Source organism: Thalassophryne amazonica, chromosome 10, assembly GCF_902500255.1.
Source record: "Thalassophryne amazonica chromosome 10, fThaAma1.1, whole genome shotgun sequence".
Classification (NCBI taxonomy): Eukaryota; Metazoa; Chordata; class Actinopteri; order Batrachoidiformes; family Batrachoididae; genus Thalassophryne; species Thalassophryne amazonica.
The window spans coordinates 36,031,391-36,058,665 of record NC_047112.1 but is presented as its reverse complement, the minus strand read 5'-3'; the positions used below and the strand labels follow the sequence as shown (position 1 = coordinate 36,058,665).

Here is a 27,275-nt window from a genome sequence, read left to right as displayed (position 1 = left end):
GTATTTGCTCTAACAATTTCTCTTGTTGGGCCGATAACACCATCTGTCCCTCTGGTCTAGGATTGAGCTCCACTTTTTGAGCTATAGCCTCATCATTTACTTTTAAGTTAATTCGTACAAACTGCTGGTCTTTTGACAGATGTACTTGTGGACTTTCCATGTTTTGCCATTCTTCAACTTCTGAGGCTGTCTTTACCATTGGACCTAGGTCATGGGATTCGTACTTTTCTGAGACTAAAAGGGTCACATGAGGCGTGGCATTCGGCACTTGATACCATTGTTGTTCAGCTGAAGTTAGCTTGACAGAAGCTGCGGCCCCTTGGGGGCCTAAATAAATTTCTGTGGTGGTTATGTGAAACAGCCGTTGATTCATCAATGCATCCCAGCAGCATGCATAGTCAGTTTGTTCTTGTTTGGCATCGAACATCAGGGTGACATGTAAAGGTAAACTAGGTGTATATACTGCTGCATAGTGTTGTTCTGCCCAGGGCTTCCATTTTTCCCATTCCAGTTGGAGATTTGAATTTTCTGGTTGTAACTTCAGCCAGTATACCATGGGTTGCACAGGTCGGACCTTGTTTTCCATGTCCATAAGCACCATAATGTTGGTGAGTGCTTCGTCAGGAAAGTGTATTTGCAGTCCTTGATGGGTACACACTATCTGGGTTTGTAGCTTACATAAAATGTCTCTTCCCAGCAAATTCACAGGTGTATTTTGTGAGTATAACAGGGGTGCTTCAATTGTTTTTCCTGCAATCGTTACAGGAAGTGGGCGTGTAAAAGGTATTATTTGAGTTTTCCCAGAGAAGCCGATGGTCTTAATTACAGACCCAGAGAGGGGGAGATGAGCGCCCATTTTCCCTATGCAAGAGTATGTTGCCCCTGTATCCACCATGAAAGGGAAATCTCTGTTTTGTATATTAACGGTGACGGTTGGCTCTTCCTTAGGTATCATCGAAATAGCCAATGCCACCGTTTCCCCCTCTGTCTTCTTTAGGCCCCCCTATTGCCAATAGGCAGAGGGTCCAACCCAAGGTCGGGCCGGACAATTTCTCATTCGATGTCCAGGTTGTCCACAGCTCCAACACTCATTAGAGGGTTGATCCCCTATTGGGGGTGTTGATCCCATAGGCGGTCCCGCTTGACTGTTCCTGGGAGCTGAGTTCTGGAATCTGCTTCCAAATGAAGGTTGGCGAGATCCTCTTCGCCACCCTCCTCTTTGACCTTGAAAGTTCCGTGACTCTCCTCTCCACCCATGACTGTAGGTGGGTCCATTTCCGGGTGTGCCAGTGCTATGGTAGTGATAGTGATGCTCCACTGGTGCTGAGACTTCTCCTGTAGGAGTGCTTCCTGCTGCTCCTTGGGGGCTCTGTGTGGCTGTTACCACAGGTGCCTGTATGGTGGCAGCAGTGTTTGCCGTAGGGCCCGTGCTTGCCGGCTCAGAAGGAACAGGGGTCATCATTGGTGCCTGGGTCTTTGTTTTTTCTTTCTTGACTTTGGTTAGCTCTCCCAACTGCATCTGCACCAATTTTTTCGTCAGGGATTTTGCTGCATCTTCTTCTTTTTGTTTTTCTTTCTTGTAGATTTCAAGATGGTGACAAATATGCTCAGAGTATAAAGCCCAATTCATTTTTGATAGTCCCACGACTCCATCTAGGGCTTTCTGAACCTCATCTGGTAGAGCCTTTTTTACAGTTATTTTAAACAGGATTTCAGTTGCTGGAGAATGGTTCCATGCATTTCCTGTTTCCTCCGCCCATCTCTTCTGGAATCAGTGCAGGAACTTCTTTGGGCACTCTTCAGGTGTCCACTCCTCATCATCCAATTTAGAGGGATCCAAGACCTCAGGGTACTTTCTTCTCAGTCCTTCCCACATGGAGTTTCTATAGCGATTAAAGGGGACTTCATCATGTTGATTAGTGCCCATCATTTGTGTTAGTCCAACCTTTCCTGCTAATTCTTCAGTGTCATGTTTTCCCATGACATGCATTAGCAAGGCTTTTATGTCACCTAAAGACAAGGTTACCCCTGCAGTGCCTTCTTCTAAGGCAGTTATCCATCTCCCAGCTCCTTGGGTGATGTCTGGCAGCCTGTTGGCCAGCCCCACCATGTCTGTCCAGCTCCATGGGGTATACACATGATGACCATTTCTAACCACCAATGGGCATATGAGGTCTTCGTCCTCCTCTTCTTCTGTGGGGGCTCCATACTGTCTTCCAGATCGAGTGCGACTGACTGGTTCCAGGCAGTCTATCCAGTTGGTTATATCCTGTTCTAAAGCCGCTATGTCTTTGGCTACACATTGTTGTCTTTGCCTGAGTCGGGCCTCTTTTGCACTCTCAATGACGATCTCACCAGAAATTTTTCGGGTGGGTGGCTCTATAATGTGATTCCCTTGATTGGGCGTCGATTGTTGTAATATTCTTCTTTCCTCGGCGTCCCTATGTCTTTGTATTCTTTCCTTTGCTAGCCGAAGCTGCTCAGCTAGTTCTTCATTATCTCTTCTGGCCAGATCCAGTGTGTCACAGAAGCTTTTGTGCCACTCTTCGGAGCCTCTATAGCCTGTGAAGGTCCAGTCGGCTGACTTATGGTGGGAGGGGACGGTTTTCAGTGGACCTCAATGTGCAGGCGGAGCCTTCAGGTCTCTCTCTTTATCCTTGTCTGCCTCCGTGTCACTGTTATTTGTGGCCCCCCCTGCTGGTCGTAGTAAGCGACCACTTACTTTCGGACTTGGAGACCTTGTATGATCCATTTGACAGACTGAGGACCTGTCTCCTTGTGGCTCTCGAGCTTTTAGTGTCAGTGTGAATTTGCCCTCCACATCCATGCCTTGGTCCTCTTCACGAGTTCCTAATACAAATTGTCCAGCTGTCTTTCCCATATCATGACGTTTATATGGGGGTGGCTCTGCTTCCCAGCTCGGTGCACTGGCTTTAGTCTCTTTGGATCTTTCCTCTGTCATTTTTTCTCTTTTCTGCTGTAGCCTCTGTGCTTCCTGCTTGAACAAGGCCAAAACTTCTTTTTCTTCAGTGCGTTTTTTGTTGTTATTTACGTTCTTCTGCTGATCTTTAATTTCTTTTTTCTGTATTTCTACCACAACTGCTTCACACATCACCGGATCAAATGATCCCTCCAAAGGCCATTGCCTGCCCCCATGTGACCTTTTGTGCTACTTTCTCATACATTGGTTGGCCTTAGTGCGTTTTCCTGGATATTTTCTTAGTACTAAGTCTAGCGGGGTACTTTCCCGACCTTGACCTTGAGAGTTACCCATGTAACCCTGACAAACGCTATATGAGATGTTTCTATGGTGCTCTGGTAGTCCCTCAGGGGCTGTCCTGATCCAGACCAATAACTTGCCGGCTGTAACACCTGTTTTGTATTTTAAACCCTTAAAAGGATTAAATTTCCAACTGTTATGCCCGTCTTCTTTTTCTTTAACTAAATACGAAAATGTACCTGTTTCCCACCGAACCTTCCTTGGGACCACAGTCAGAGTCAACCTAGGAAACAGTTCTTCACCTGGATCGGTTGGCAGTGTTATTAAATGATTTAATGGTATGCTAATTTCTTTATTAGGATCAGCACAAAGCAGCTCCAGCCACGGGGTTAAACCCTGATGCCACAGACGTCTTATCAGCAGCTCCCAATTAATTAGAGGGAATTGTTCTTTCTTTTGCTTCAGATTGATTACCTTAGTAATCTGCCATAATTTCTGATTGATCTCTTGTTCGTCCTGCCAATGTTCTGCTCCTACCCTGTCAAAATAGGTCCTTTCCAGCCAAAAATGTGTCCTGATTCCCTGGGTTTCGATGTCTCCGTCAGTCAAGTAATGTTCTGGGAGTATTATTTCATTATCACTTAAGTCTCCCATCAATGACTGTCCCAAGCATTGATCAGTCTGTCAGCTTTTTCACTATAATCTAAGCTTTAACTCTTTTGATTTATAACCAATTTTATTTCTTTACTCCTCTTACAACCCTAACACTTCCTAATGTCTTTGCTCCCGACTTTCTATTTTCCTTCTAATTTTTTAACTTTCTGCTTCTCGTCTTTTTCTGCTATGTTTGTTTATTAGTTTTCTTTCTTTGAAATAATATCTACCTTCTCTGTATTTACATAGCAGTCTCTTCTCCTGTCTTTTTCTTCACTGTCTCTGTTTCACACTTTCCTCTCTGCCTGTCATGCACCTCCCAAGTCCTTCTGTTGGGTCTAAACGTCTCCTCCTCCTCGTACTCTTTACATTAATCTTGTATGTCAGCCAGCCTGCAAGCCCTCACAGCTTTGCCTGCAACTCCCCGCTTACTCTCCGCTCTCCCACACACCAGTCTTCAAAAGCTTTATACACAAAAATTATTAAAAACAGCTTTCTATATATCTCTATCTAGACCTCTGCCACCCTTTACTCCGCGGCTTTAAACAACCTTTTTATTCACTCAACACCAATGTGTTCTGTTTAAGTATGTATCTCTTCTTCACGTTAGACAGCTTCTCCGGCGCTGCCAGCAACTCGTATATATTATTTATTTATTTTTTCTTAACAAGCTACTCTTTGAGCGTACAATATTTCATTTACTTCTACGCCTTACCGCGCCTCGCGTGCGTATCCTGTGCTTAATATATTTTTTTTTTCACAAGCTCCTCTCTGAGCATACAATATTTCATTTATTTCTACGCCTTACCGCGCCTCGCGTGCGTATCCTGTGCCTTTCTGCACTTTCTTCTACTTTTTTTTTCACTTACTGAGCTCCTCGTGAGCTTAATGTGCCTTTGCACTGAAAATACTCTCTTTTTCTTTTCTTATAAAAAACTCATATTACTGTGTACTTAATTACTTATTCTTCTCCCACGCCCCACAAGCGTGTATTTGGTGCCTTACTGCACTATTTTCTGCTTCATTAATTCTCATGTATTCTGCACTAACTCTCTATTTATTTATTTTTTTTTTATAGTTTTTCTCTTTTCTTAAAAAATGACGTCCTTTATTGAGCTCTTTTACTTACTGTCAGCTGTGCTACTTTGCACTTTTCTCTTTAAATCTCTTTATCACGTACGGTATTTCTACTGCGCCCCCTCAGGCGCTTATCTTGTGCTTCCTCTGCACGTATTCTCTGTTAAACTCTTTTTCTCACTTATTTCACTTCAGTCTCTGTTAAACTCTTTAAATAACCTTGTATTACCTTGTATCTATTTGTCAGTATACTCCCCTAAATTAACCCCTACAGCGCATGCTATCAGCCGGCACGTTAGTAACGAATTTCAACACCAATTATTCCCCAAGCATCCAGGTTAGTTCTCCACGCACTCTTTTCCGCACCAGAGTTCATGAACATTCCTGACCTTTCACTCACACAGACATTCTTTTTCCCGGGAACACACACACCTTCTGAGCATTTTATCTACAAGGCCTGATAATTTTCAATCTTATCTTTTTTAGTCTCTTATCAATTTTCTTAGTCCAGGTTCTTTTGGGTAAGAGGCAATTAAAAAATATCACCTGTCAACTTGGGCGGAAATCCCGACTCACTCCTCCAGATCGTGCAGAAGTTATAAAAGGTTTCTGCTTACCTTTTAGTCGTGATCACTGTTATTTACGGTCTGGAGGGATGAGCTGGACTGCCCCAGGCTGCCGGAATGCCCCTGGACCCTCCTGAAGCTGGCTCGCCAAGTTCTGTCGTGGTTCGTCTTTCGTCTTCTCGGGATGTCGTCTTTTAGATAACACAAACTAATTGCAAGTGATATGCTAGAAAAGGACACAACACTTTAGAATAATTCAGCCTTAAGCAAGATAAAATGCACAGAGTTTTTAAGTTTATTTAAGCCTTCGACACAGAGCTTAGACAAACTGAGTCCACTAGAGAGACTGAATATGTGACAACCGCGCTCATCTATTTATTGGAGACCCGCGAGCATCGCTCCTCCTTCGACTTTTTTATTTATTTCATTCCCAAGACATGGTTTTCTATTGGAAGCGTCCTCTAGTGAACCCTAAGCAGGTGTTAGGCCATTATTTCAATGTGACAAACGCTCCCATTAAAACGTGAAGGATTTACAACTGATTTTTTTAAAAGACCTTCAGCCACAGGTGCAGCTGGCCTGAGGCCCCCCCGCACGTGGCCTCAGCCACAGGTGCAGCTGGCCTGAGGCCCCTGCACGTGGCCTGCGGGAAAGCACCTAAAAGGCCTTGGAAAGCCCCTGACAGACCGAATGACTAATAGAGCCCTTTTTTTTGGGTTGAACACCTGCTAGTTCAGCCAGAGGACATACAGTTCAGATCAGGACACTTGATAGTTCATCATAGTTCAAATAAGGACCTAAAAATTATTCTACAATCACATTGTATGATTTTTAAATAATTAATTTGCATTTTATTGCATGAAATAAGTATTTGATCCCCTACCAACCAGCAAGAATTCTGGCTCTCATAGACCTGTTAATTTTTCTTTAAGAAGCCCCTCTTATTCTGCAGTTACCTGTATTAATTGCACCTGTATAAAAGACACATGTTCACACACTCAATCAATCACACTCCAACCTGTCCACCATAGCCAAGACCAAAGAGCTGTCTAAGGACACCAGGGACAAAACTGTAGACCTGCACAAGGCTGGGATGGACTACAGGACAACAGGCAAGCAGCTTGGTAGAAGACAACAACTTTTATGATTATTTATTAGAAAGTGGAAGAACCACAAGATGACTGTCAATCTCCCTCAGTCTGGGATTCCATGCAAGATCTCACTTTGTGGGTAAGGATGATTCTGAGAAAGCTCAGAACTACACAGGAGGACCTGGTCAATGACCTGAAGAGAGCTGGGACCACAGTAACAAAGATGACATTAGTAACACATGATGCTGTCATGGTTTAAAATCCTGCAGGGCAGCAAGGTCGCCCTGCTCAACCCAGCACATGTCCAGGCCCGTTTGAAGTTCACCAGTGACCATCTGGATGATCCAGAGGAGGCATGGGAGAAGTTCATGGGGTCAGATGAGACCAGAATAGAGCCTTTTGGAGTCAACTCCATTTACCATGTTTAGATGAGAACAACCCCAAGAAAACCATCCCAACTGTGAAGCATGGGGGTGGAAACATCATACTCTGGGGTTGCTCTTCTGCAAAGGGGACAGGACGACTGCACCGTATTGAAGGGAGGATGGATGGGGTCATGTATTGTGAGATTTTGGCAAACAACCTCCTTCCCTCAGTAAGAGCATTGAAGATGGGTCATGGCTGGGTCTTCCAGCATGACAATGACCCCAAACACACAGCCAGGGCAACTAAGGAGGGGCTCCGTAAGAAGCATTTCAAGGTCCTGGAGTGGCCTGGCCAGTCTCCAGACCTGAACTCAATAGAAAATCTTTGGAGGGAGCTGAAACTCCAAACCTGAAAGATTTGGAGAAGATCTGTATAGAAGAGTGGGCCAAAATCCCTGTTGCAGTGTGTGAAAACTTGGTCAAGAACTACAGGAAATGTCTGACCTCTGTAATGGCAGACAAATGTTTCTATACCAGTTGTTAAGCTCTGTTTTTCTTGGGGATCAAATACTTATTTCATGCAATAAAATGCTAATTAATTATTTAAAAATCATACAGTGTGATTTTCTGGATTTTTTTTTTTAAAGATTCTGTCTCTCACAGTTGAGGTGTACCTACGATATAAATTACAGACCTCTCCATTCTTTGTAGGTGGGAAAACCTGCAAAACTGACAGGGGGTCAAATACTTATTTTCCACACTGTAGCTGTCATGGTTTGGTACAAGTTTGGTTTTTATCCCCCTGGTATGAAATGGGGGGGACGGGGGGGGTAGTATCACGATTAGCATGTCTGTCTGTCTGTTTTCACTTAGTGTGATATCTCAAGAACCAGTTGACGAATTTCATTCATAATTAACATAAGGGTGTACTTGGGTGATCCCTGACCCCAGTCAGTTATGGTAAACTTGGGGTCAGTGTCGAGGTCACAGTGAGATATTCAATATATTGTCATTGCCTCCCTTGTTAGCGCAGTATCAATAAGAACTCCTGATCACTCCTGTTACATATACTGTATTTCTGTTTTTTGGGGGGGTTTTTTATAGTTTGGGAGACCCTGCGACTTGTACTCTGGTGTGACCTATATACCACAAATTCACAAGTTTGTTATTAATGGTAATAATTATAATGACTATTTATATTGAACTTTCCCAAGAAACAAAACAACTAAACAAAATAAACTCCAATAATAAAAGAATAAATGCCAGTCATAAAAAAAAATCATTACAAAAAAAGCACAAAAATCTCAAAATAAAGAGCTCATAATACAGAAAAAGGTGCCACTTGTATATGATTTTTTTTCCTCTTCAAGAGGCACTTTTTGACAGGTGTGGCTTATACTGTGGAAAATATGGTAGTAGCCTCAATCTGTGAGCAGCAAAGAGACATGTGAGCACTGTGAGACAAAGTGTAAATGTAAACTTTCTTTTTTCATTTACGTTGGGATGAATTTACTGTGCAGTGTGTTAAGTGTTTTGGTTTTTGTTTGTTTATGTCGAACAATGCGTGGAGCCAGAGTGCCTTCAATAGTTTGTCCATTTTAAGTTTGTTTTATTTTTGGGCAAATGCTGGCATTTCATAAAACCTCACTCTGTACAGATTTGAAATCATTGTACACAGTGTCGTTATTCAGTGGTCTTCTCATTCACGAAATTTTACACTAATTTATACAAAATGTCAGCTTGTTAACACATTGGTGGTGATTTCTTTTTAAACGTGAGCTGATCTCATTCGGGGAAAGTGGTTCAACAAACATGCAGATCAGTACACTTTCACTTTTAGGATCCTATTTTGGAAGGAAAATGTAAATTAACCAATTCTGTTTATGCTTCTAACATTTCTGATTGGAATAATTCAGTCGCTTGCTTCAACTGGCTTGTCCATTGTACCTCTTTACTCTTCAGACACACACAACAGACTGAGGGGTCAGCCCCACCTCCTGCACAGATCATGAAACTAAAGTGACACACAGTCTGTGGACATGAGATGAAGTGTTGGTCATTTATGGAAACAAATATGCATGTGTGTATAATCATGGTGTGCAAAGTCATACCATATATTCTGTGTCCAGTTCTGTGCACCAAACCGTCACGTGTATATACACACACACACGCGCGCTTTTTAAAGGGAATCTTAATATTCTGGTGCATTCACGTGATTTTTTTTTCCATGTGATGTTGTCCCGCAGGTGGAGAGAAAGACATATTAGTCAGCTCATCAGATGAGGACTCAAATGATGCTTCCATTCCCTCAAATGAAGACCATAAGGTAGATCACACAGATGCATCTCAAGTTCACTAAGATCTTTAAACTTATTTCAGTTTGCTGTCTTAACTGTAGACTGTCTATACAGTTGTATGCAAAAGTTTGGGCACCCTGATAATTTTCATGATTTTTCCTTTATAAATCATTGGTTGTCTGGATCAGAAATTTCAGTTAAATATATCATATAGCAGACAAACACAGTGATATTTGAGAAGTGAAATGACTTTCTAGTATTTAAAGTAAGTGTGCAATAATTATTTAAACAAAATTGGGCAGGTGCATAAATTTGGTCATCCTTGTCATTTTATTGATTTGAATACATTTATCACTAATTATTGGCACACAAAATTGGTTTGGTAAGCTCATTGACCCTTGACCTCCTTACACGGGTGAATCCAGTCATGAGAAACGGTATTTAAGGTGGCCATTTGCAAATGTTTACCCTCTTTGCATCTCTTATAATGAGTGGCAGAATGGGAGCCTCTAAACAACTCTCAAATGACCTGAAAACAAAGATTGTTCAACATCATGGTTTAGGGGAAGGATACAAAAAGCTATCTCAGAGATTTCAGCTGTCAGTTTCCACTGTGAGGAACATGAGTGAGGAAACGGAAGACCACAGGCAGAGTACTAGTTAAGGCCCGAAGTGGCAGGTCAAGAAATATCTCAGATAAGCTGAAGCGAGCAAAGGATGGTGAGAACAGTCATAGTCAACCCACTGACCTGCTCCAAAGACTTACAACATGATCTTGCTGCAGATACCATCTCTGTGCATCGTTTAACTATACAGCACACTTTGCACAAAGAGATGCTGTATGATGTAATGCAGAGGAAGCCTTTTCTGCATACACATCACAAACAGAGTCGGTTGAGGTATGCAAAAGCACATTTGGACAAGCCAGCTTCATTTTGGAATAAGGTGCTGTGGACTGATGAAACTAAAATTGAGTTATTTGAACATAACAAGGGGCGGTATGCATGGCTGAAAAAGAACACAGCATTCCAAGAAAAACACTTCCTACCTAGAGTAAAATTTGGAGGTGGTTCCATCATGCTGTGGGGCTGTGTAGCCAGTGCAGGTACTGGGAATCTTGTTAAAGTTGAGGGTCACATGGATTCCAGTCAATGTCATCAGATTATTGAGTGTGTGTCAGCTGGAATTTGGCCGACACCTGCTGTGAGAGGGTTTGATGGGCTCGCACAGTGCACACTCTGTCTTTCAGCCGCCAGTGTGCGCAAATAGTTGTAGCAACAGGTGTATGAGGCATTACAGGCAGGTACGATTTTACACGTTTTGCATACGATTCCTGCATCATGTGTACTTTATGCGCAGTTCGACCAAATTCGCACTATGTGTGAAGAGGCCCTTAAGAATGTTTAATTTTCACTGCACTTTGTGTGAAATTATAGTCATATTGTATATCATATTGATATGACAATATTGAGATACAATAATTTGGCTATATTGTACAGCCCTACTGTCAACTAAAACTTTGAATATTAATTTACATCTACATTTTAAAAAAATGCTTAAAGTGACGGGGTTTACAGGGCTGTAATTAAGGGGGGTCTGTGGGGTGGAGCCCCCCAGAAGCTGAAAGGTTTTAGGCATGCTCATGCTCCCAAGAAGCATTTTACTGGAAAAAAGTCTGAAGGAACTAAATGACCTGGTTAGATGGTGAGGAGCTTCCAGGCATGTGAGAGGCAAATAAAGAAAAATGTTTAAAAAGGCAGGGGGTCCACTGAAAGGTTTTAGCCATACTAATGCTCCCCTGAAGCATTTACTCAAAAAAAAAAAAGTCTGGTAGGACCTAAATGACATGGAGAGATGCTGAAGAGCTTTGCTCATTCATGTCCACGACATATACATATTAAAATATTACAAAAATTTAAAATATGATAAAAGGATAAAACGTAATCAGTAAATAAATTGAATAATAAAAAAATAGAGGGACATCAGTCCATTGCACAATGCTCATGTGGAGTGTCAGGGGGCAACAACAGCCAGCTCTGGAGCCTCTGCCATCGACTGAGGTGTTGAACAGTTTGATGGCTGTGGGGAGGAAGGACTTCCTGTGCCACTCAGTCCTTGAGTGCAAGGAGATTGAGTGCAGGGAGATGAGCCGCCCACTGTGACTGCTGCTCTGCTCTGCCAGGATGTTGTGTTGATAGCGGGTGCTGTGTTGGCAGCAGCGGTGGCAGTGCTGACTCAGGCTATGTCATGATGAACTCATTCATGCATAAAGTGGTGGAGCATGGGTGGCTCCGTGTGACAAAAGAAACGCCCCTCTGTTTGAGTCTGAACCAGCTAAGCTAACAGGCTAACCTTGCTTCGGGCGATTTATTAAATCATATTATTGGGGACTGTGTGGTGATTGTCGTAAGAGTTTCATTTGGTATAGACATTAAAAGTTGTGAGCCACTTATTTTCTCAGGAATCGTGCATTAACAGGACTTAAAGACCCGAAAAAAAAAACTGAAGCGCTTGCTCAACATTCATAAGACACCTCATTTTTCCAAAAACAAAAACAAAAAAAAACACCACACTAACCACACACTGTAAATACTCCACCAAAATTATACACGCTGCAAATACGCCAAATATTTCTCAAATCTCTCAAATACCAAAACTCTAATTCCTGTCTGTACACCCAAAATGCGTACGTATGAGACAGAGAGGGGGATAACGCTGTCTGTGTCTCTGCCTTTTTTTTTAAACCCTGGTGTTTCTGATCACCGGGCTGTGGCTGTGTGATCATGCAGTCAGTCACACGCATGCGCGTGAGTTTGATTACCAGTTCTGATCACGCATGCACAGGCGCTGTGTACATGGATCAGACACACACCCACGCGCTTCACCTTCTCTCCAGCTGATTCACTCTGGATGAATGCATTCAGTGTTTGGATGTGTTGTAGCACACACGTACGTACATGCGCACACAAAAGGGCTGCCTTGTACATGATTTAGTGACTCAGTCATTCAAAAAAGAATGCAGCCATTTGCGATCACCCTGAGGTTTCTGTTTTTATATGTCACATGTCTGTGGATCAAAGCTGTTCACATGCGAATGCCCACTGCTGCTGGAAGTTTTTCCACACTTGAAAGTCATGCTTCTGTAAACTGCCGCCTGGTTTGCATAAATGGAGGCGCAGTTCGCTCTGACAGATCACAGCTCACAACACGAAATATTATTACGTTGGCCCTCAGCTCCACGGAAACAAAGCTGATCGTGCTCCTGCAAAGCCCCCTGCTGTGAACAAATACACAGCGATCAAGGATGTGTCCAGTGCTCTACGCGAGTCTACACAACACTCTGTTACTGTACGCAAATCTACACAACACTGCTCTACTGTACACCATGCCTCCACAATTGTATGCTACCCTACACCAGTCTGGCATAAAATCCTTTAGGATTTCTATTAGTACATACCTGCATTGCTAGATTTTATTCATCCTGCTGGACTCTGCTGAACTTTGCTGGCAGTGAAGCTTCAAAACCACAGAAGAAGAAGAAGAAGAGGCGGGCCAAACTTTCCCCTGCGCAGTATGCTGTGCGCAATATCGCAGCCATTCCTCCGCATTCGATATGAAGCACAATGCAACTGTACGCAGGCCCAGTATGAAAGGGGCTTTAGACCCAATTCTGTAAAAAAAAAAAAAAAAAACCTGAGCAACAAAATACAATATTTGACATGTTGCCTAATCGAAACCATCCCAGTTGAGGTCTGGAAGCATGTGCTAGTCCCAGGCATCATTACGTTTCTCTGCATCACGACAGCCCCAAAGTGGAACCACTCAGGCAGATAACATGGCACACTGCACACTGGATAATGTAAAGAGAAGTGCACCACATGGCCATAATTTCATAGGTGAGATTCTGTCATGATGCCAGTGGAATCACATGGCAGTCGATAATTTGTTGCTTTTTCACTGGCCTACCAAAAATGCATGAATAACTCTTTAGTTGTCCCTGTTTTGGGTCTGCTCGCATAAAGATTTTATTTTGATATGGACTAATGCTCACATCAATAAAATCTGACCTGTTCCAAAAAAACTAATAGCTAATTAGTCACTTTTGCACAAAAACCATGACCACAGAGTGCTTACTTTAACAACGTTTCAGCTTTTATGAGTCAGTCGAATATTCTACAACTATGGCTGACTGTCTCATTGTTTTTACTTGTCAGGAGATTATGGTTGGATCTATGTACCAGGCACAAATCCCGCCTCTCTGCCCCTACACCTACCAGGACAAAGGTAATCCATTTTAAAATTGGCGTATTATTATTGCTTCCACCATATTTGCTGAACACTGTGATATAGTAACTGTTTTACATTTAGTGTTGAGAACTTTTATTTCTTTCTTTCAAAAACATTACACATTAATTAACACATTAATTTCTGTATCTGTACCAGCACCAATCAGCAAGGTGATTTTAATTTGCAGACCCAAACACAATTTATGCCTGAAAACCAATGAACCAATGATACAGGTTAGGAAACCTAACCTAAGAAATATGAATAATAAAATGGTAAGAGTTACAATTCAGGTTTTTAAAACATCAAGAGGTAAATGTAAAGACAAAAACAAGCAGCCATGCAGCACACAAGATTAAGGCAACAGTTTTAAAAGATGCAGTATTTAAAGTCAGTATGAAATAATAGCCATGCATGTACAGTCCACTCTGTGCTCTCTTGGACATCCTGAGAATTTCTGGGATCCCCAAGAAGTTACTGGACATCATAGCCAGCCTATACACAGTTACTGAGAGTACTGTACAGAGTGGCAGCAGGCAGAGACTGTTGAGTTTTTCCCAGTGAAAACTGCCATTCATCAGGGATGTGTTCTGGTACTAGCTGCTTTTGTTGGCGAGGAAAGGTTTACTGACCTTGACTTCATGGATGATGCTGTGATCTTTGTGGAATCAGTGGATACTCTGATTGCAGCACTTGAGAAGCTGACTGGGGAACCAGAGAGACGAGGTTTGCAATTCTCCTGGATCAAAATGAAGAGCCAGGCTTTTAATCACCTAGCCATGAAAAAGTTGTAGAAACAATTTAGAGACATTCATTTGACAGAGATGTGAATGTCATGTCAGGGACATTCATGTCTCTGGGTCTTCTCCCTTTGAGCTCCTTGGAAGACCTTATAGAGCTATGAGGTTGCTGGAGAGAGGTGTTTGGGGAGGCCGATGTCTTTGCAGGAGAACGAAACTGTATGTAAGCATGGTGGCCAAGTGGTGAGTGCACTTGTTAACAGATCGGAAAGTTCAAAGCCACCACTGCCCATTCTCCATGTAATGTGGAGTTGTGTCAGGAAGGGCATCCAGCATACAACGTGCCAGATCAACAAGCAGATCCAAGTCGGATCTGCTGTGGGAACCCCAAAAGGGAAAAGCCAAAAGAACATCCTATACAGTTTCCCATTCAGTTGAATGGGAAAGTGTTGCCGAAGGCCGCGGGCAACAATGATCCCCGAGGGGTGACACCATTATGCTGCCCGATAAACCAGTCATCATTTGTTTTATTATACATCTGTGTAGTTAATAAATTTATCTTTACAATTGTGTGAAAAATTTGCTAAGTCATTTCCCGTTCAAACTCAGGATTCCCCATAATGTCAGTACCCTTATCCTTAAGTTACCCGGATATCCCATACCGTAGTAAGTTTATGGTGCTGTGTTTTAGTCTCTGGCCAGACTTGGAGCGCAGCAGTGGGAAGCTTCTCAAACTCATCGGGTGAAACACCATGCAAATCTTTTTCGTTGACCTTCGCTAAAAATCCTTGAAGAGTGCAGAACTTTTCTTGATACTTTTCGCGGTACTCTCACTGTCTTGGATAGAAGAGCATTTATGTCATCATTATCCACGGACGCAAACCTGCTGCTCTTCGCCATGATGTCGAGAGCGAGAGAGCGAGAGAGAGAGAGAGATCTTCTCTGCACTTATCTGATTTTATTTGACAAGATTCCCCTTAATTTGCACACTATTTCTCTTTTTTTTTTTTTTCTCCTCATTTTTGTTCCAGTCCATCATCCACATTTTCTACTCTATCCATTGTGTCTTGCTGTATCTTCAGCCTACCACAGTGAGGACCAGTTGCTGTGGAGTCCAGGAATTCTGCCCTTGGAGGAAGTGGAAGAGTTCTTGTTGAAGGCACAGAGCTCACAAGGGCAGGATGGGGCAACGTGCACAGGAGGGCAAGGGGATCCTGTCCAAGACAATGAACAGGTACTGCCAGTGAAACCTACTGCTAACAGGTGTGAAAGTGTGTCACAGTGAGTCTCAAATCCAGCCCTTGGTGACCAGTACCCTGCACATCCTGACGTGCTCAGGAAATGAACATGAGTAGAGCAGGAAAAAAAATGGAAAACATGCAAGTTACTGCTCCCAGATGGCCAGAACTGGAAACTACACAGTAGTTTCATCATTGAGAAACACCACCACTCACATGAGCAAAACAGTGCTGCAGAGTTGCTTGTTTTCTGCAGAGCAAGCAGCTGTGTGGTACAGCACCACGTTTTCTCTTGAATTAAAACCTGTCATCTATACTCAACAAAAATATAAATGCAACACTTTTGGTTTTGCTCCCATTTTGTATGAGATGAACTCAAAGATCTAAAACTTTTTCCACATACACAATATCACCATTTCCCTCAAATATTGTTCACAAACCAGTCTAAATCTGTGATAGTGAGCACTTCTCCTTTGCTGAGATAATCCATCCCACCTCACAGGTGTGCCATATCAAGATGCTGATTAGACACCATGATTAGTGCACAGGTGTGCCTTAGACTGCCCACAATAAAAGCCCAGTCTGAAAGGTGCAGTTTTGTTTTATTGGGGGGGGGGATACCAGTCAGTATCTGGTGTGACCACCATTTGCCTCATGCAGTGCAACACATCTCCTTCGCACAGAGTTGAGTTTGCAGGTTGTCAATTGTGGCCTGTGGATGTTGGTCTACTCCTCTTCAATGGCTGTGCGAAGTTGCTGGATATTGACAGGAACTGGTACGCGCTGTCGTATACGCCGGTCCAGAGCATCCCAAACATGCTCAATGGATGACATGTCCGGTGAGTATGCCGGCCATGCAAGAACTGGGACATTTTCAGCTTCCAAGAATTGTGTACAGATCCTTGCAACATGGGGCCGTGCATTATCCTGCTGCAACATGAGGTGATGTTCTTGGATGTATGGCACAACAATGGGCCTCAGGATCTCGTCACGGTATCTCTGTGCATTCAAAATGCCATCAATAAAATGCACCTGTGTTCTTCGTCCATAACAGACGCCTGCCCATACCATAACCCCACCGTCACCATGGGCCACTCGATCCACAACATTGACATCAGAAAACCGCTCACCCACACGATGCCACACATGCTGTCTGCCATCTGCCCTGAACAGTGTGAACCGGGATTCATCCATGAAGAGAACACCTCTCCAACATGCCAAACGCCAGCGAATGTGAGCATTTGCCCAATCAAGTCGGTTACGACGATGAACTGGAGTCAGGTCGAGAACCCGATGAGGACGACGAGCATGCAGATGAGCTTCCCTGAGACGGTTTCTGACAGTTTGTGCAGAAATTCTTTGGTTATGCAAACCGATTGTTTCAGCAGCTGTCCGAGTGGCTGGTCTCAGACGATCTTGGAGGTGAACGTGCTGGATGTGGAGGTCCTGGGCTGGTGTGGTTACACGTGGTCTGCGGTTGTGAGGCTGGTTGGATGTACTGCCAAATTCTCTGAAACGTCTTTGGAGATGGATTATGGTAGAGAAATGAACACTCAATACACGAGCAACAGCTCTGGTTGACATTCCTGCTGTCAGCATGCCAATTGCATGCTCCCTCAAATCTTGTGACATCTGTGGCATTGTGCTGTGTGATAAAACTGCACCTTTCAGAGTGGCCTTTTATTGTGGGCAGTCTAAGGCACACCTGTGCACTAATCATGGTGTCTAATCAGCATCTTGATATGGCACACCTGTGAGGTGGGATGGATTATCTCAGCAAAGGAGAAGTGCTCACTATCACAGATTTAGACTGGTTTGTGAACAATATAGCTGGAGAGCTGCTGAAATTTGGTTTTATCCCTCTGTGAATCTCCGAGTGATTTGTGGGTGTCATTGCGAGCATTTCATTTTTGAAAGGATTTGGGTTATGCAAATGTTTAATTGTTGGCAAATGCAACATGTAGTGTATTTTTTATTTTTTTTTAAGTATCACTATTTTAAGCTTAAATTTTGTTTCTTTCCCTCCTGCTGGAAACATTTTGCATGCTTACAAGTATGTTCAGACACTTGTAAACTTAAAGATAATTTCTACTTTGACACTTTATGTATTTTTTTCCCTTTTTAAAGAAAATGTCCCTTTCAAATCCATTGGTGGGTTGTATGGGTTTAAAGACATCAATATTCAAAATATTAACTCGTACTGTTTGGATCTCTGATTCCTCTCAAGACTTGAAAATCTGTCTACGTTGTTTTACATATACATCTCATCATGCCTCATCTCATGATTAAACTACATGAAGTAGCTACATGTACCTCAGATGTGATGATGATTTTTACAAAACAATAATAATAATAATAATAGTACTAGACAGTATGACCCGTCTCATTTGCAGTAATTTTATTTCTGTCACAGCTTGCAGCCATTGCTGCAAGCTTGAGAATTGCCAGTCCCAGCAGAAGACTGCCCCTCCCTGAGCCTGGTTCTGCTGGAGGTTTCTTCCTGTTAAAAGGGAGTTTTTCCTTCCCACTGTCGCCAAGTGCTTGCTCACATGGGGTCGTTTGACCGTTGGGGTTTTTCCGTAATTATTGTATGGCTTTGCCTTGCAATATAAAGCGCCTTGGGGCAACTGTTTGTTTGATTTGGCGCTATATAAATAAAATTGATTTGATTGCTTCTTTTTTTGCATGTTTTTCCCTTCTCTTTCAACTCTCAGGCACTGTATGAACTTGTGAAATGCAGCTTTAATGCAGAAGAGGCACTGAGACGATTACACTTCAATGTAAAAGTGTTCAGCGGTAAGACCCATGCAGTTTAATCACCCACTTATGACAAAAAAGTATAAGCCTCTCACACGTTGTGCTGATAATGACTCACACAAATATTTAATTACTAAAAGGGCACTCAATACTGCAAAGCTCCACCAAAGCTGATTAATTCCACAGTGACGTGTTTTTGCAAAAGTCTTATAGAACCATAGTGTTTCTATAAATGTAGTTTTGTATGTGAATGGACAGATAAAAGATGGTATTAGAAATTTCTAAAACTTAAATTTGAAGGGGAAAAAGTAATGCAGAGATATGGTTGTGACCAAACGTTTACATGCACTCATCATGGGCATGAATGTCATGGTAATTTTGGCCTATTTAATGATGTCCTTGAACTGTTCTGTTGCCAGGGTGGAATGATTGTACAGCGTACATCATTAATGACTTTAAAAAACAAGAACTGAATGCACAAGTTTTAATTTATTTTGGATCTCCTCAAATCCACACAGGGTCAAAATTATACACATGGGCTCGACTATATACAGGGCGTCCCAAAAAAATGTGCCACAAAAATAAAGCCTTAGAAAATCTATACACTTTTGGTTGCTGATATCTGTCATAAGTCGTCTTGAAGCATATCTCAGGGAATTTTATCTCTGGTGTTCATTTCTAATTTCACCTCAGTTTTAAGAGTTTTGGCATTCACAAGATGTGCTCAATACGTACACCACTCTACTAGTTCCAGATCTCCCTTTATTAAGGGCCCCTTCACACAGAACATGAGAGACGCAGAAACCGGATGAAAATCCGCGAACCAAAAACAAAATGAGCAACCGCAAAACGTTCCATCTGCTGTCAGGAAGGACGCACAGTCAGACAGGCGTGCAAAATACCACAGTGACTGTTTCGTGCATGTTCGTGTTCGCATGCACGAACACAGTGCAAGCACGTGGAAAGTCGCGCACACAGCAGCGGAGAAAAAATTATTAAAACACCACGATTTATAATACTTAATCCCTATTATAAAGAGCCGAGTTGGCCTCCGCCTAGTCGTACACCAGGAAATACTGAAATTACGTGTATTACTGTTCTCCCTTTTATGTTTTACATGAATTACCTGATACGCTCCTCTCATGAAGACATCAGCCGGGCTCTCGTCTCATAAAGAGTCTGCTCTCCATGTCATGAACACATCAGCCAGCATGGTGTGTCCAGGGCGCAGTGATCCACTGGTGACTGCGTTGCAGATGTGATATGTGTTTTAATTATTACAATGTGGGGAAATCCCACAGTGACACGCACCTTTTGGTGATTCTCAGCATGGTATGATATTCACCAGCGTTGCGGTGCATTGACAGGGTGGTCAACTGAAGCGATATGTTTTAATTTATTCCCATGTGAGGACAGCAAGGTGACGTCGGCACGTCACGGTGTAGTTATTGGTTGTCATATTCTACCAGCCACGACACCATGAAAAACTAGCCCACCTGTTGCAGCGCACAGAACAAAGTGTCACTCTCTGTTTCTGTGTTCGCTCTGGCATGCCACATGTGTGTTGTTAGGTTACGCCACACTCATGAGGCACTTAGACATATTTCACAAACAGCTCGAATGTGGTCGCCTGCTGTCTACTATTGTGCCAGGAGCGCGAATAGCCACGCCTTTTCTAAGTGCTCGGCGAGTGGTGTTAGATGTTCATGTGTAGCATCTGGAATTTGGCTGACACCTGCCGAGAGAGGGGTCAAATGGGCACTTGCAGCGCATTCGCTGTCTTTCGGCCGCTTGTGTGCACGGATGGTTGCGGCGACAGCTGTGCGAAGCATTTGAAGCGGCTCAGATTTTTTACGAATGGCATGCAATTCCTCCTCCCTTGTGCGCCAATTAGCTTCAATCACGTTATGTGTGAAGGGGCCCTAACATTATGAACAGTTCTATCAGTTTGAAACTTCTTTCCAATCCTCCATATCGTCTTTCTGTCTGGAGCTTTTCTAACTGCAAAATGGGATTATATTGTCGTTGGGTTTACACAATCGATTTGGTCTCAAAGTTGAATTCCACCAGTTTCCCTTTTTGCTCAGTTGTAAGCGGCATCGTAATATTTAGCAAGCTCCACCTCGACCAAATGATTTTACTTATCAACAAGCTTCTGGCATAATTCTGGCTGGATATTTGACCGCTTGTCTTGACAGAATTGGTAGATTTCATAAAAATTGGTTGGTTTCTTGGCATGGATCCGGCTTTTAAGTGTAGTTCACAAATTTTCAATGGGGCTGAGGTCGGGGCTTTGGGAAGGCCATTCCAGAAGCTTAGACTTAGCCTCCTTTATCCAACACACAACCAGTTTTGTTGTGCAGTAGTGATCATTGTCCAGTTGTGGTCAAATTTCAACCATCTAGCTGTTGATTTGAGGTGATGTTGAAGAATTTGAAGGTAGTCCTCCTTCTTCATTGTTCTATCCACTTTGTGCAATGCACCAGTACCACTGGCAGCAAAACATCTCCAGAGCATGATGCTACACCCACCATGATTGACAGCTGGTACAATGTTCTTACATTTGAAAGCCTCACCTTTACTCCTCCAAACATACCTCTTGTCATTTGTGGCCAAATAGTTCAATCTTGGTCTTATGTGGCCATAAAACTTTTCTCCAAAAGACATTTGGCTTGTCCATGTGAGCAGTTACAAATTCCAGTCTAACTTGAAGGTGTCAATTTTGAAGCAGGGCCTTCTTTCTTGATCGGCACCCTCTCAGTCCATGGGAATATAAAACTTGCTTCACTATGGACAGTGATGCTGGTGTTGCAGCAATTTCCAGTTCATGACAGGCCTGAGCCTTGGTGGTTTCTTGTTTGTTCCTGAACATTCTAACCAATGTCCTCTCATCTGAGGGTGACAGTGTGGGTCTTCTTCCAGACCTTGGCAAAGTGGTGGCACATCTAAGTTTTACTTGCGTACAGTTGTTTGACCTGATGATCTTGGAATCTGCAGTTGTTAAAAAAATATGAAAAGTATCATAAAAATTGCCTCTGTTATGGTATTTAAGAAGGTGGGAGGGAAAGTTTCAATCTGTCCTTTTATGCAGGTCCAAGTCAGAAGGGCTTCCACCCCTCTTCTTCACCAAGTGTAATGAAAATCACATCAGTAGTTTTTTTTTTTTTTTTCTTTCTGTAATCTAGCTGAGAAGCAGTCAAGCAAACAATTAGACAAGTGAAAGCATGGCCTCCTGGTCAGTTGTAATTGGTATGATAACACTAATCATATTCTATCATTCAGACCAATATTATTCCTGTTTCATTCCACTCAGAAGGGTTAAATATTTCAGAAGTATTAAAGAAACACAAAAACTAAATTCATATCAGTATCACATGATCAAAACCAAATGAAATGAATATTTAGTTTTACTTCTTGACCGTTTTCTTTAGGGGAGCTGTGTGGCTGGAGTGAAGATGAATCCAGGAAGTTTGAACAAGGCTATCGGGTTTATGGGAAAAATTTCCACCTCATTCAGGCCAATAAGGTGAGCTCTCAGGACACAAGATACTGATGTGTTTCTTTTGAGTTTTTGCAGACAGATGACTTGTTGTACTTATTTGAATATTTGAGAAGGTGTCACGTTGCTGCTTGAATTAAAGAAAATGTTCACTGTTTTTCTCGAGGTACGAACGCGCTCTGTGGGGGAGTGTGTGGAGTACTACTACATGTGGAAGAAGTCTGAACACCACGAGTACTTTACCCAGCAGGCCACCAGGCTCAGCCGTAGAAAGTACAGTCTACAGCCAGGGAACATGTGAGTAGAACAGATACACAGGCTACGAGCTCAGTCTGTCACACACTGTAGTTTGTGGTTTATTTCAGAGGTTGTTTGCATTATAATGCAGACAACACAAAGTACAACCTCACCTGCATCAACACTTCAGATGCTGTTTTGCAGTGATGTAATGATTATAGTAGTTTTGTTAGGGCTAAAAAGTGACAAGGCTGATATGATAATTAAAGAAATAAGAAATGTATTTCTCATTTTCTTGATATCAAATCAGCCGCAAACAGCAGAGAGAGACGGGGGGGGACAGAGATGGAGCGGGGCTTCACTCATTTTCACTTGAAAAGTTAATAGCTTTCATTGGAACTGTTTACAAACTGTACAAACTGTTTACAAATGATCTCATGATCCTTTGTGTGAACAGCGGACTTCAGCGCTACACGCTTGTTAAACTTAATGATCATAAACGATCAACAGTGTGATCAGGAAAGTGTGAGAAACTGATTCAGAAAGTTCTTCATCCAGGTTTCATCTTTGGAAGAGCAGGTTTGACAATCAAATCAGTCCAGGTTCAGCCCTTGTTCCAACAAGACAATTAAGGGTTATATTAAAGTAATGCAATCCCACAAAAAACACAAAACCAAAAAAACAAAACTGTCAAGATGACAGAAAAACTCTGCCTGCTTGACTGGATTAAAGGTACTGTGTCGTTTTTGAAGAGAGCAAATGCTGTGTCCATCAAATATTAATGTGTTTTTAAACCTTTCAGAGTTATTTATGACCTTTTCAATGTTATTTATTTTGTTAACTTAGACTTTGACAGAAACGTGCAAAAAAGAACTTTGATATTACAAATATTACAGCATAAATATAATTTTTTGTCTATTATTCTTGCTTGCAGTGTATCTAAAACCACGCAAAATTAGTTAAAATAGGGCTTTCCAATAACATTTTAGAGGAATAAAACCCTATAGCTTTTGGGGGTCTCCACCCCCTCGACCCATGCCAGGGTGTTGATCCGGGACACCATCAGGTTTCTTTAAGCGGGCTCATGGACCCCCAGCTGTGAGCTGCAATCACATAATTTACCCGGCACTAAAATGGTCGTAGCTAGAACCCTGGTCCATGCACTATGTCTAAAAAAAAAAGCAAGAATGAGTTTATGAAAACTCATATCCTTAGCAAGCAGCAATACGGTTTTAGAAAAAAAAATCGCAGTACTTCTCTGGCAGTAATGGATTTTGTTGAACAAATTTCCAACGCAATCGAGAATAGGCAACATACTGTAGGGGACCTTTTTGAATTACAGAAAGCATTTGATACTATTGATCATACTTGGCTATTGGACAAATTAAAGATGTATGGTATCAGGGGATTGGCACATGACTGGATAACGTGCTACTTATACAACCCCTGGCGATAATTATGGAATCACCGGCCTCAGAGGATGTTCATTCAGTTGTTTAATTTTGTAGAAAAAAGCAGATCACAGACATGACACAAAACTAAAGTCATTTCAAATGGCAACTTTCTGGCTTTAAGAAGCACTATAAAAAATCAAGAAAAAAAAATTGTGGCAGTCAGTAACGGTTACATTTTTAGACCAAGCAGAGGGAAAAAAAATAGGGACTCACTCAATTCTGAGGAATAAATTATGGAATCACCCTGTAAATTTTCAGCCCCAAAACTAACACCTGCATCAAATCGGATCTGCTCGTTAGTCCGCATCTAAAAAGGAGTGATCACACCTTGGAGAGCTGTTGCACCAAGTGGACTGACATGAATCATGGCTCTAACATGAGAGATGTCAATTGAAACAAAGGAGAGGATTATCAAACTCTTAAAAGAGGGTAAATCATCATGCAATGTTGCAAAAGATGTTGGTTGTTCACAGTCAGCTGTGTCTAAACTCTGGACCAAATACAAACAACATGGGAAGGTTGTTAAAGGCAAACATACTGGTAGACCAAGGAAGACATCAAAGTGTCAAGACAGAAAACTTAAAGCAATATGTCTCAAAAATCAAAAATGCACAACAAAACAAATGAAGAACGAATGGGAGGAAACTGGAGTCAACGTCTGTGACCGAACTGTAAGAAACCGCCTAAAGGAAATGGGATTTACATACAGAAAAGCTAAACGAAAGCCATCATTAACACCTAAACAGAAAAAAACAAGGTTACAATGGGCTAAGGAAAAGCAATCGTGGACTGTGGATGACTGGATGAAAGTCGTATTCAGTGATGAATCTCGAATCTGCATTGGGCAAGGTGATGAAAATTTCTTGGTGTTTATATTGATGATAAATTAAGCTGGAAAACACATATCAACTATGTTAAATCAAAAATGTCAAAAGTCATTGCAATTCTGCAGAAAGCACAAGACTTCCTCTCCCAACATTCTTTGGCCATTTTGTATCATACATTACTTGTTCTCTATATGACATACTGTGTTCAGGTTTGAGGAAATACATATAGAACTAATACTAATCCAATATTTCTGTTGCAAAAGAAAGCTGTAAGAATTATCGGTAATAAGCCATATCGTGAGCCAACAAATCCGTTATTTGCTGGTTTGCAAATTTTGAAATTCTGGGACTTGGTTGATTATATCACAGTACAAATTCATTCATTCATTCATTCCCCCCCCCCAAAAAAGCCAATTTTTATCATGACACCTCTGCCACCAACCATTAAAAAGGATAACTACTGAGAACCTAAATATAAAAGAGTGGTTTCATTGAGATTCACAAGAATTCTGTGTGTGATAATCATCGTAATCATCATCTCCTGGTATTGCCATATAGCAACACCAGGAGAAACGCCATACATTCTCAGTGTTGGTGTACTCTTTTCTGGCCTGACAGTAGTTCTACTATGTAATACAGAGATGATGGCGACCAGGATGGTGAAGTGGGGGAGCTGGAGGGAAGCAACAACTCCCAAGTCTTGTTGTCTCGCAGCTCTGTGAGCCCCATACAGTTGGAGTCTCCCTTACCTCCATCAAAACTGGAGCTGAACAAACAAGGTAAAAATCACATTATGTAACCTAAACTCCTCTATGTTTTCTCAAAGTACTGATTCAGTGCTTTCACTACCGGAATCCGTTCCCAAAATGTAGTAATCTCAGTATAAAATTGACTGAATTAAGAGTTGTGAGGGGAGGAAAAAAAGTACTTTTACACACTTATAATGTACCTAAATAACATGTAAGTAAAAGTACAGAAAGAATTACAGTCACTGTAGCCCGACACATCACATTGATCTCATAGTAATATTAACAGAAACGTGTTTATTAAAAAATTTGGTACTTTTATGGGAACAGATGAGGGCAAGTGATCCATTTGATGAAATAATCTTATTAGAGTTAAAGGTTTTCTGGATATTCCCAGATACCCGATCATTTGTTTACTTTATGCCAAACCAAAAGAATTTTAAAACCAATACTACTGCAGCCCCCGCGACCCAATACCAAATAAGGGGTTGAAGATATATGTATGTATTACTACAGCCATTTTTGTAATTTTGTTTGGCTGCTTTGACGATCCATGACCTTACGCAAAATTCAGCCAGTTTAATAGGATATCTAATCCAGGCTGTACTGTTTGTTACGTGTCTATAGATTAAAAGTCTCCCAGACCCCATATTAGAGCATTTGCATTCTGTTGTGAGGTTTTGGACATGTTTAAAAAGCCCAGAATCATTGTGTAGTCCAGGTAAGTTAATCTTGTGGCTGCTCCATCACATTGACCCACACTGACATTGTAAGAGTATCGTTTGAAGTACATGGCAAGTTAACAAACATTACAGTATCCCCTGCAGTTATCCACCACTCCAAACATTTTTGTCATTACCCCTGTATGACAGCAAACTGATAGCATTACTGGACAAAACGTTTGATGACATTTTTCATACTGCTAATAAATAATGAGGATAATTTTAACAAGTAAAATGTTTTAGTCAGTATTATTAGTAAGTTTTACTACAGTTCTGCACTGAGTTTAATTGATGAGCCATTGTATGTTTATGGTTTGTAATATAGGTAGATCATTTTGACTTGGTCATTTTAAAAGTAGCTCGCAAGCCGAAAAAGTGTGGGCACCCCTGAGCTACATGAATGTGGAGGATATTATCGAACTTTGAAGATGAGGATGTGTTTGAATCAGGATGCAGTGAGAACTTAATAAGGATGAAGTAACAACTGCAATGACTGTTAACAGCATAGTTAAACCTCGTGGAGAATTCATTGACGTAGTATTAGTGTGGCGCAGACAGACTCTCCGAGCAGCAGTCTGTGGATTGCTCTGTGAAATTTGCTGGTTGCTGTCCATGGTGCTGAAAGGCAACCAATAGTAATAGTGATCATAATAATTCTTCCCCACTTTCTCCTACAAATTGAAGGTTGCTTCAAAGCATGTGCACAGTCCCACACATCATATTTAAGTGTGTGTTTAAGTAAAGATGGGCAAATTTGGCAGAAGAGCTGTTTTTCTTGTGTCTACCTGTATGTGGACACAAGAAAACTTTTAGAACGAATAGAAAAAGTTCAGTGTGTGGCTCAGTATTGATAATGATGATGGATGCAGTGTGAACGAGGTACGCATGAAAATCCAGTGAGGTATATCTTATATATTATTTTCCAATTCTAAGGTGGAACTATGCTAGTATACTAAGGTATATCTAAATATCTAAAAAGGAAGAGTAAAATAGAAGAGTAGAAAAGAGTAGAGTAGAGCCACTTAGGTGCCTGGTCTTGAGAACCAGGGATGGTATGTACTGCGATGTGACTGTTCGCAGTAAAAACATTACAAGAAGGAATTGGACTTGGTACATGCGTGAACATGCCAGTAGAATGAAATTAGTGGGAAAGTGTTAGACGTGGTGAGAACCTGGCAGGAACATACAGTATGGACTTGAAAGCGGCATACTTTTTTTTTTCCATTTTAATCACGTCCTCGCTGCGTTCACCAAAATTTTCAGGCCACAATGCGATCTTGATAGTCTTCATCTGAGTGGGACAGGATCCAGGAGTGTGTAGCAGCAACCTGATAAAACAATAAAGTAAAAGTCCTGTATTGAAAAGGTTATTTAAGAAGGAGAAGGGAAGGGCCTTTTTTGTCATTGTAGATACATACAGTGTAATTTGTCCTCTGAATTTAACCCATTGTAATTACAGACACAATTTAAGTGAAACAACAGAAGTATTACAGTCAAATTA

General features: G+C 41.7%; 1 protein-coding gene across 3 annotated transcripts in view; it reads left to right on the top strand.

The window, feature by feature from the left end:
* mier2 (mesoderm induction early response 1, family member 2) overlaps window positions 1-27,275 on the top strand; it is a 71,043-nt gene that overhangs the window by 37,943 nt on the left and 5,825 nt on the right. For all 3 annotated transcript variants that reach the window (XM_034179786.1, XM_034179789.1, XM_034179787.1), the window contains exons 5-11: window positions 9,220-9,299; window positions 13,485-13,554; window positions 15,377-15,528; window positions 18,247-18,328; window positions 21,721-21,815; window positions 21,955-22,085; window positions 24,946-25,085. In XM_034179786.1, coding sequence (XP_034035677.1) covers window positions 9,220-9,299; window positions 13,485-13,554; window positions 15,377-15,528; window positions 18,247-18,328; window positions 21,721-21,815; window positions 21,955-22,085; window positions 24,946-25,085 — 750 coding nt within the window. The remainder of the gene's footprint in view (window positions 1-9,219; window positions 9,300-13,484; window positions 13,555-15,376; window positions 15,529-18,246; window positions 18,329-21,720; window positions 21,816-21,954; window positions 22,086-24,945; window positions 25,086-27,275) is intronic.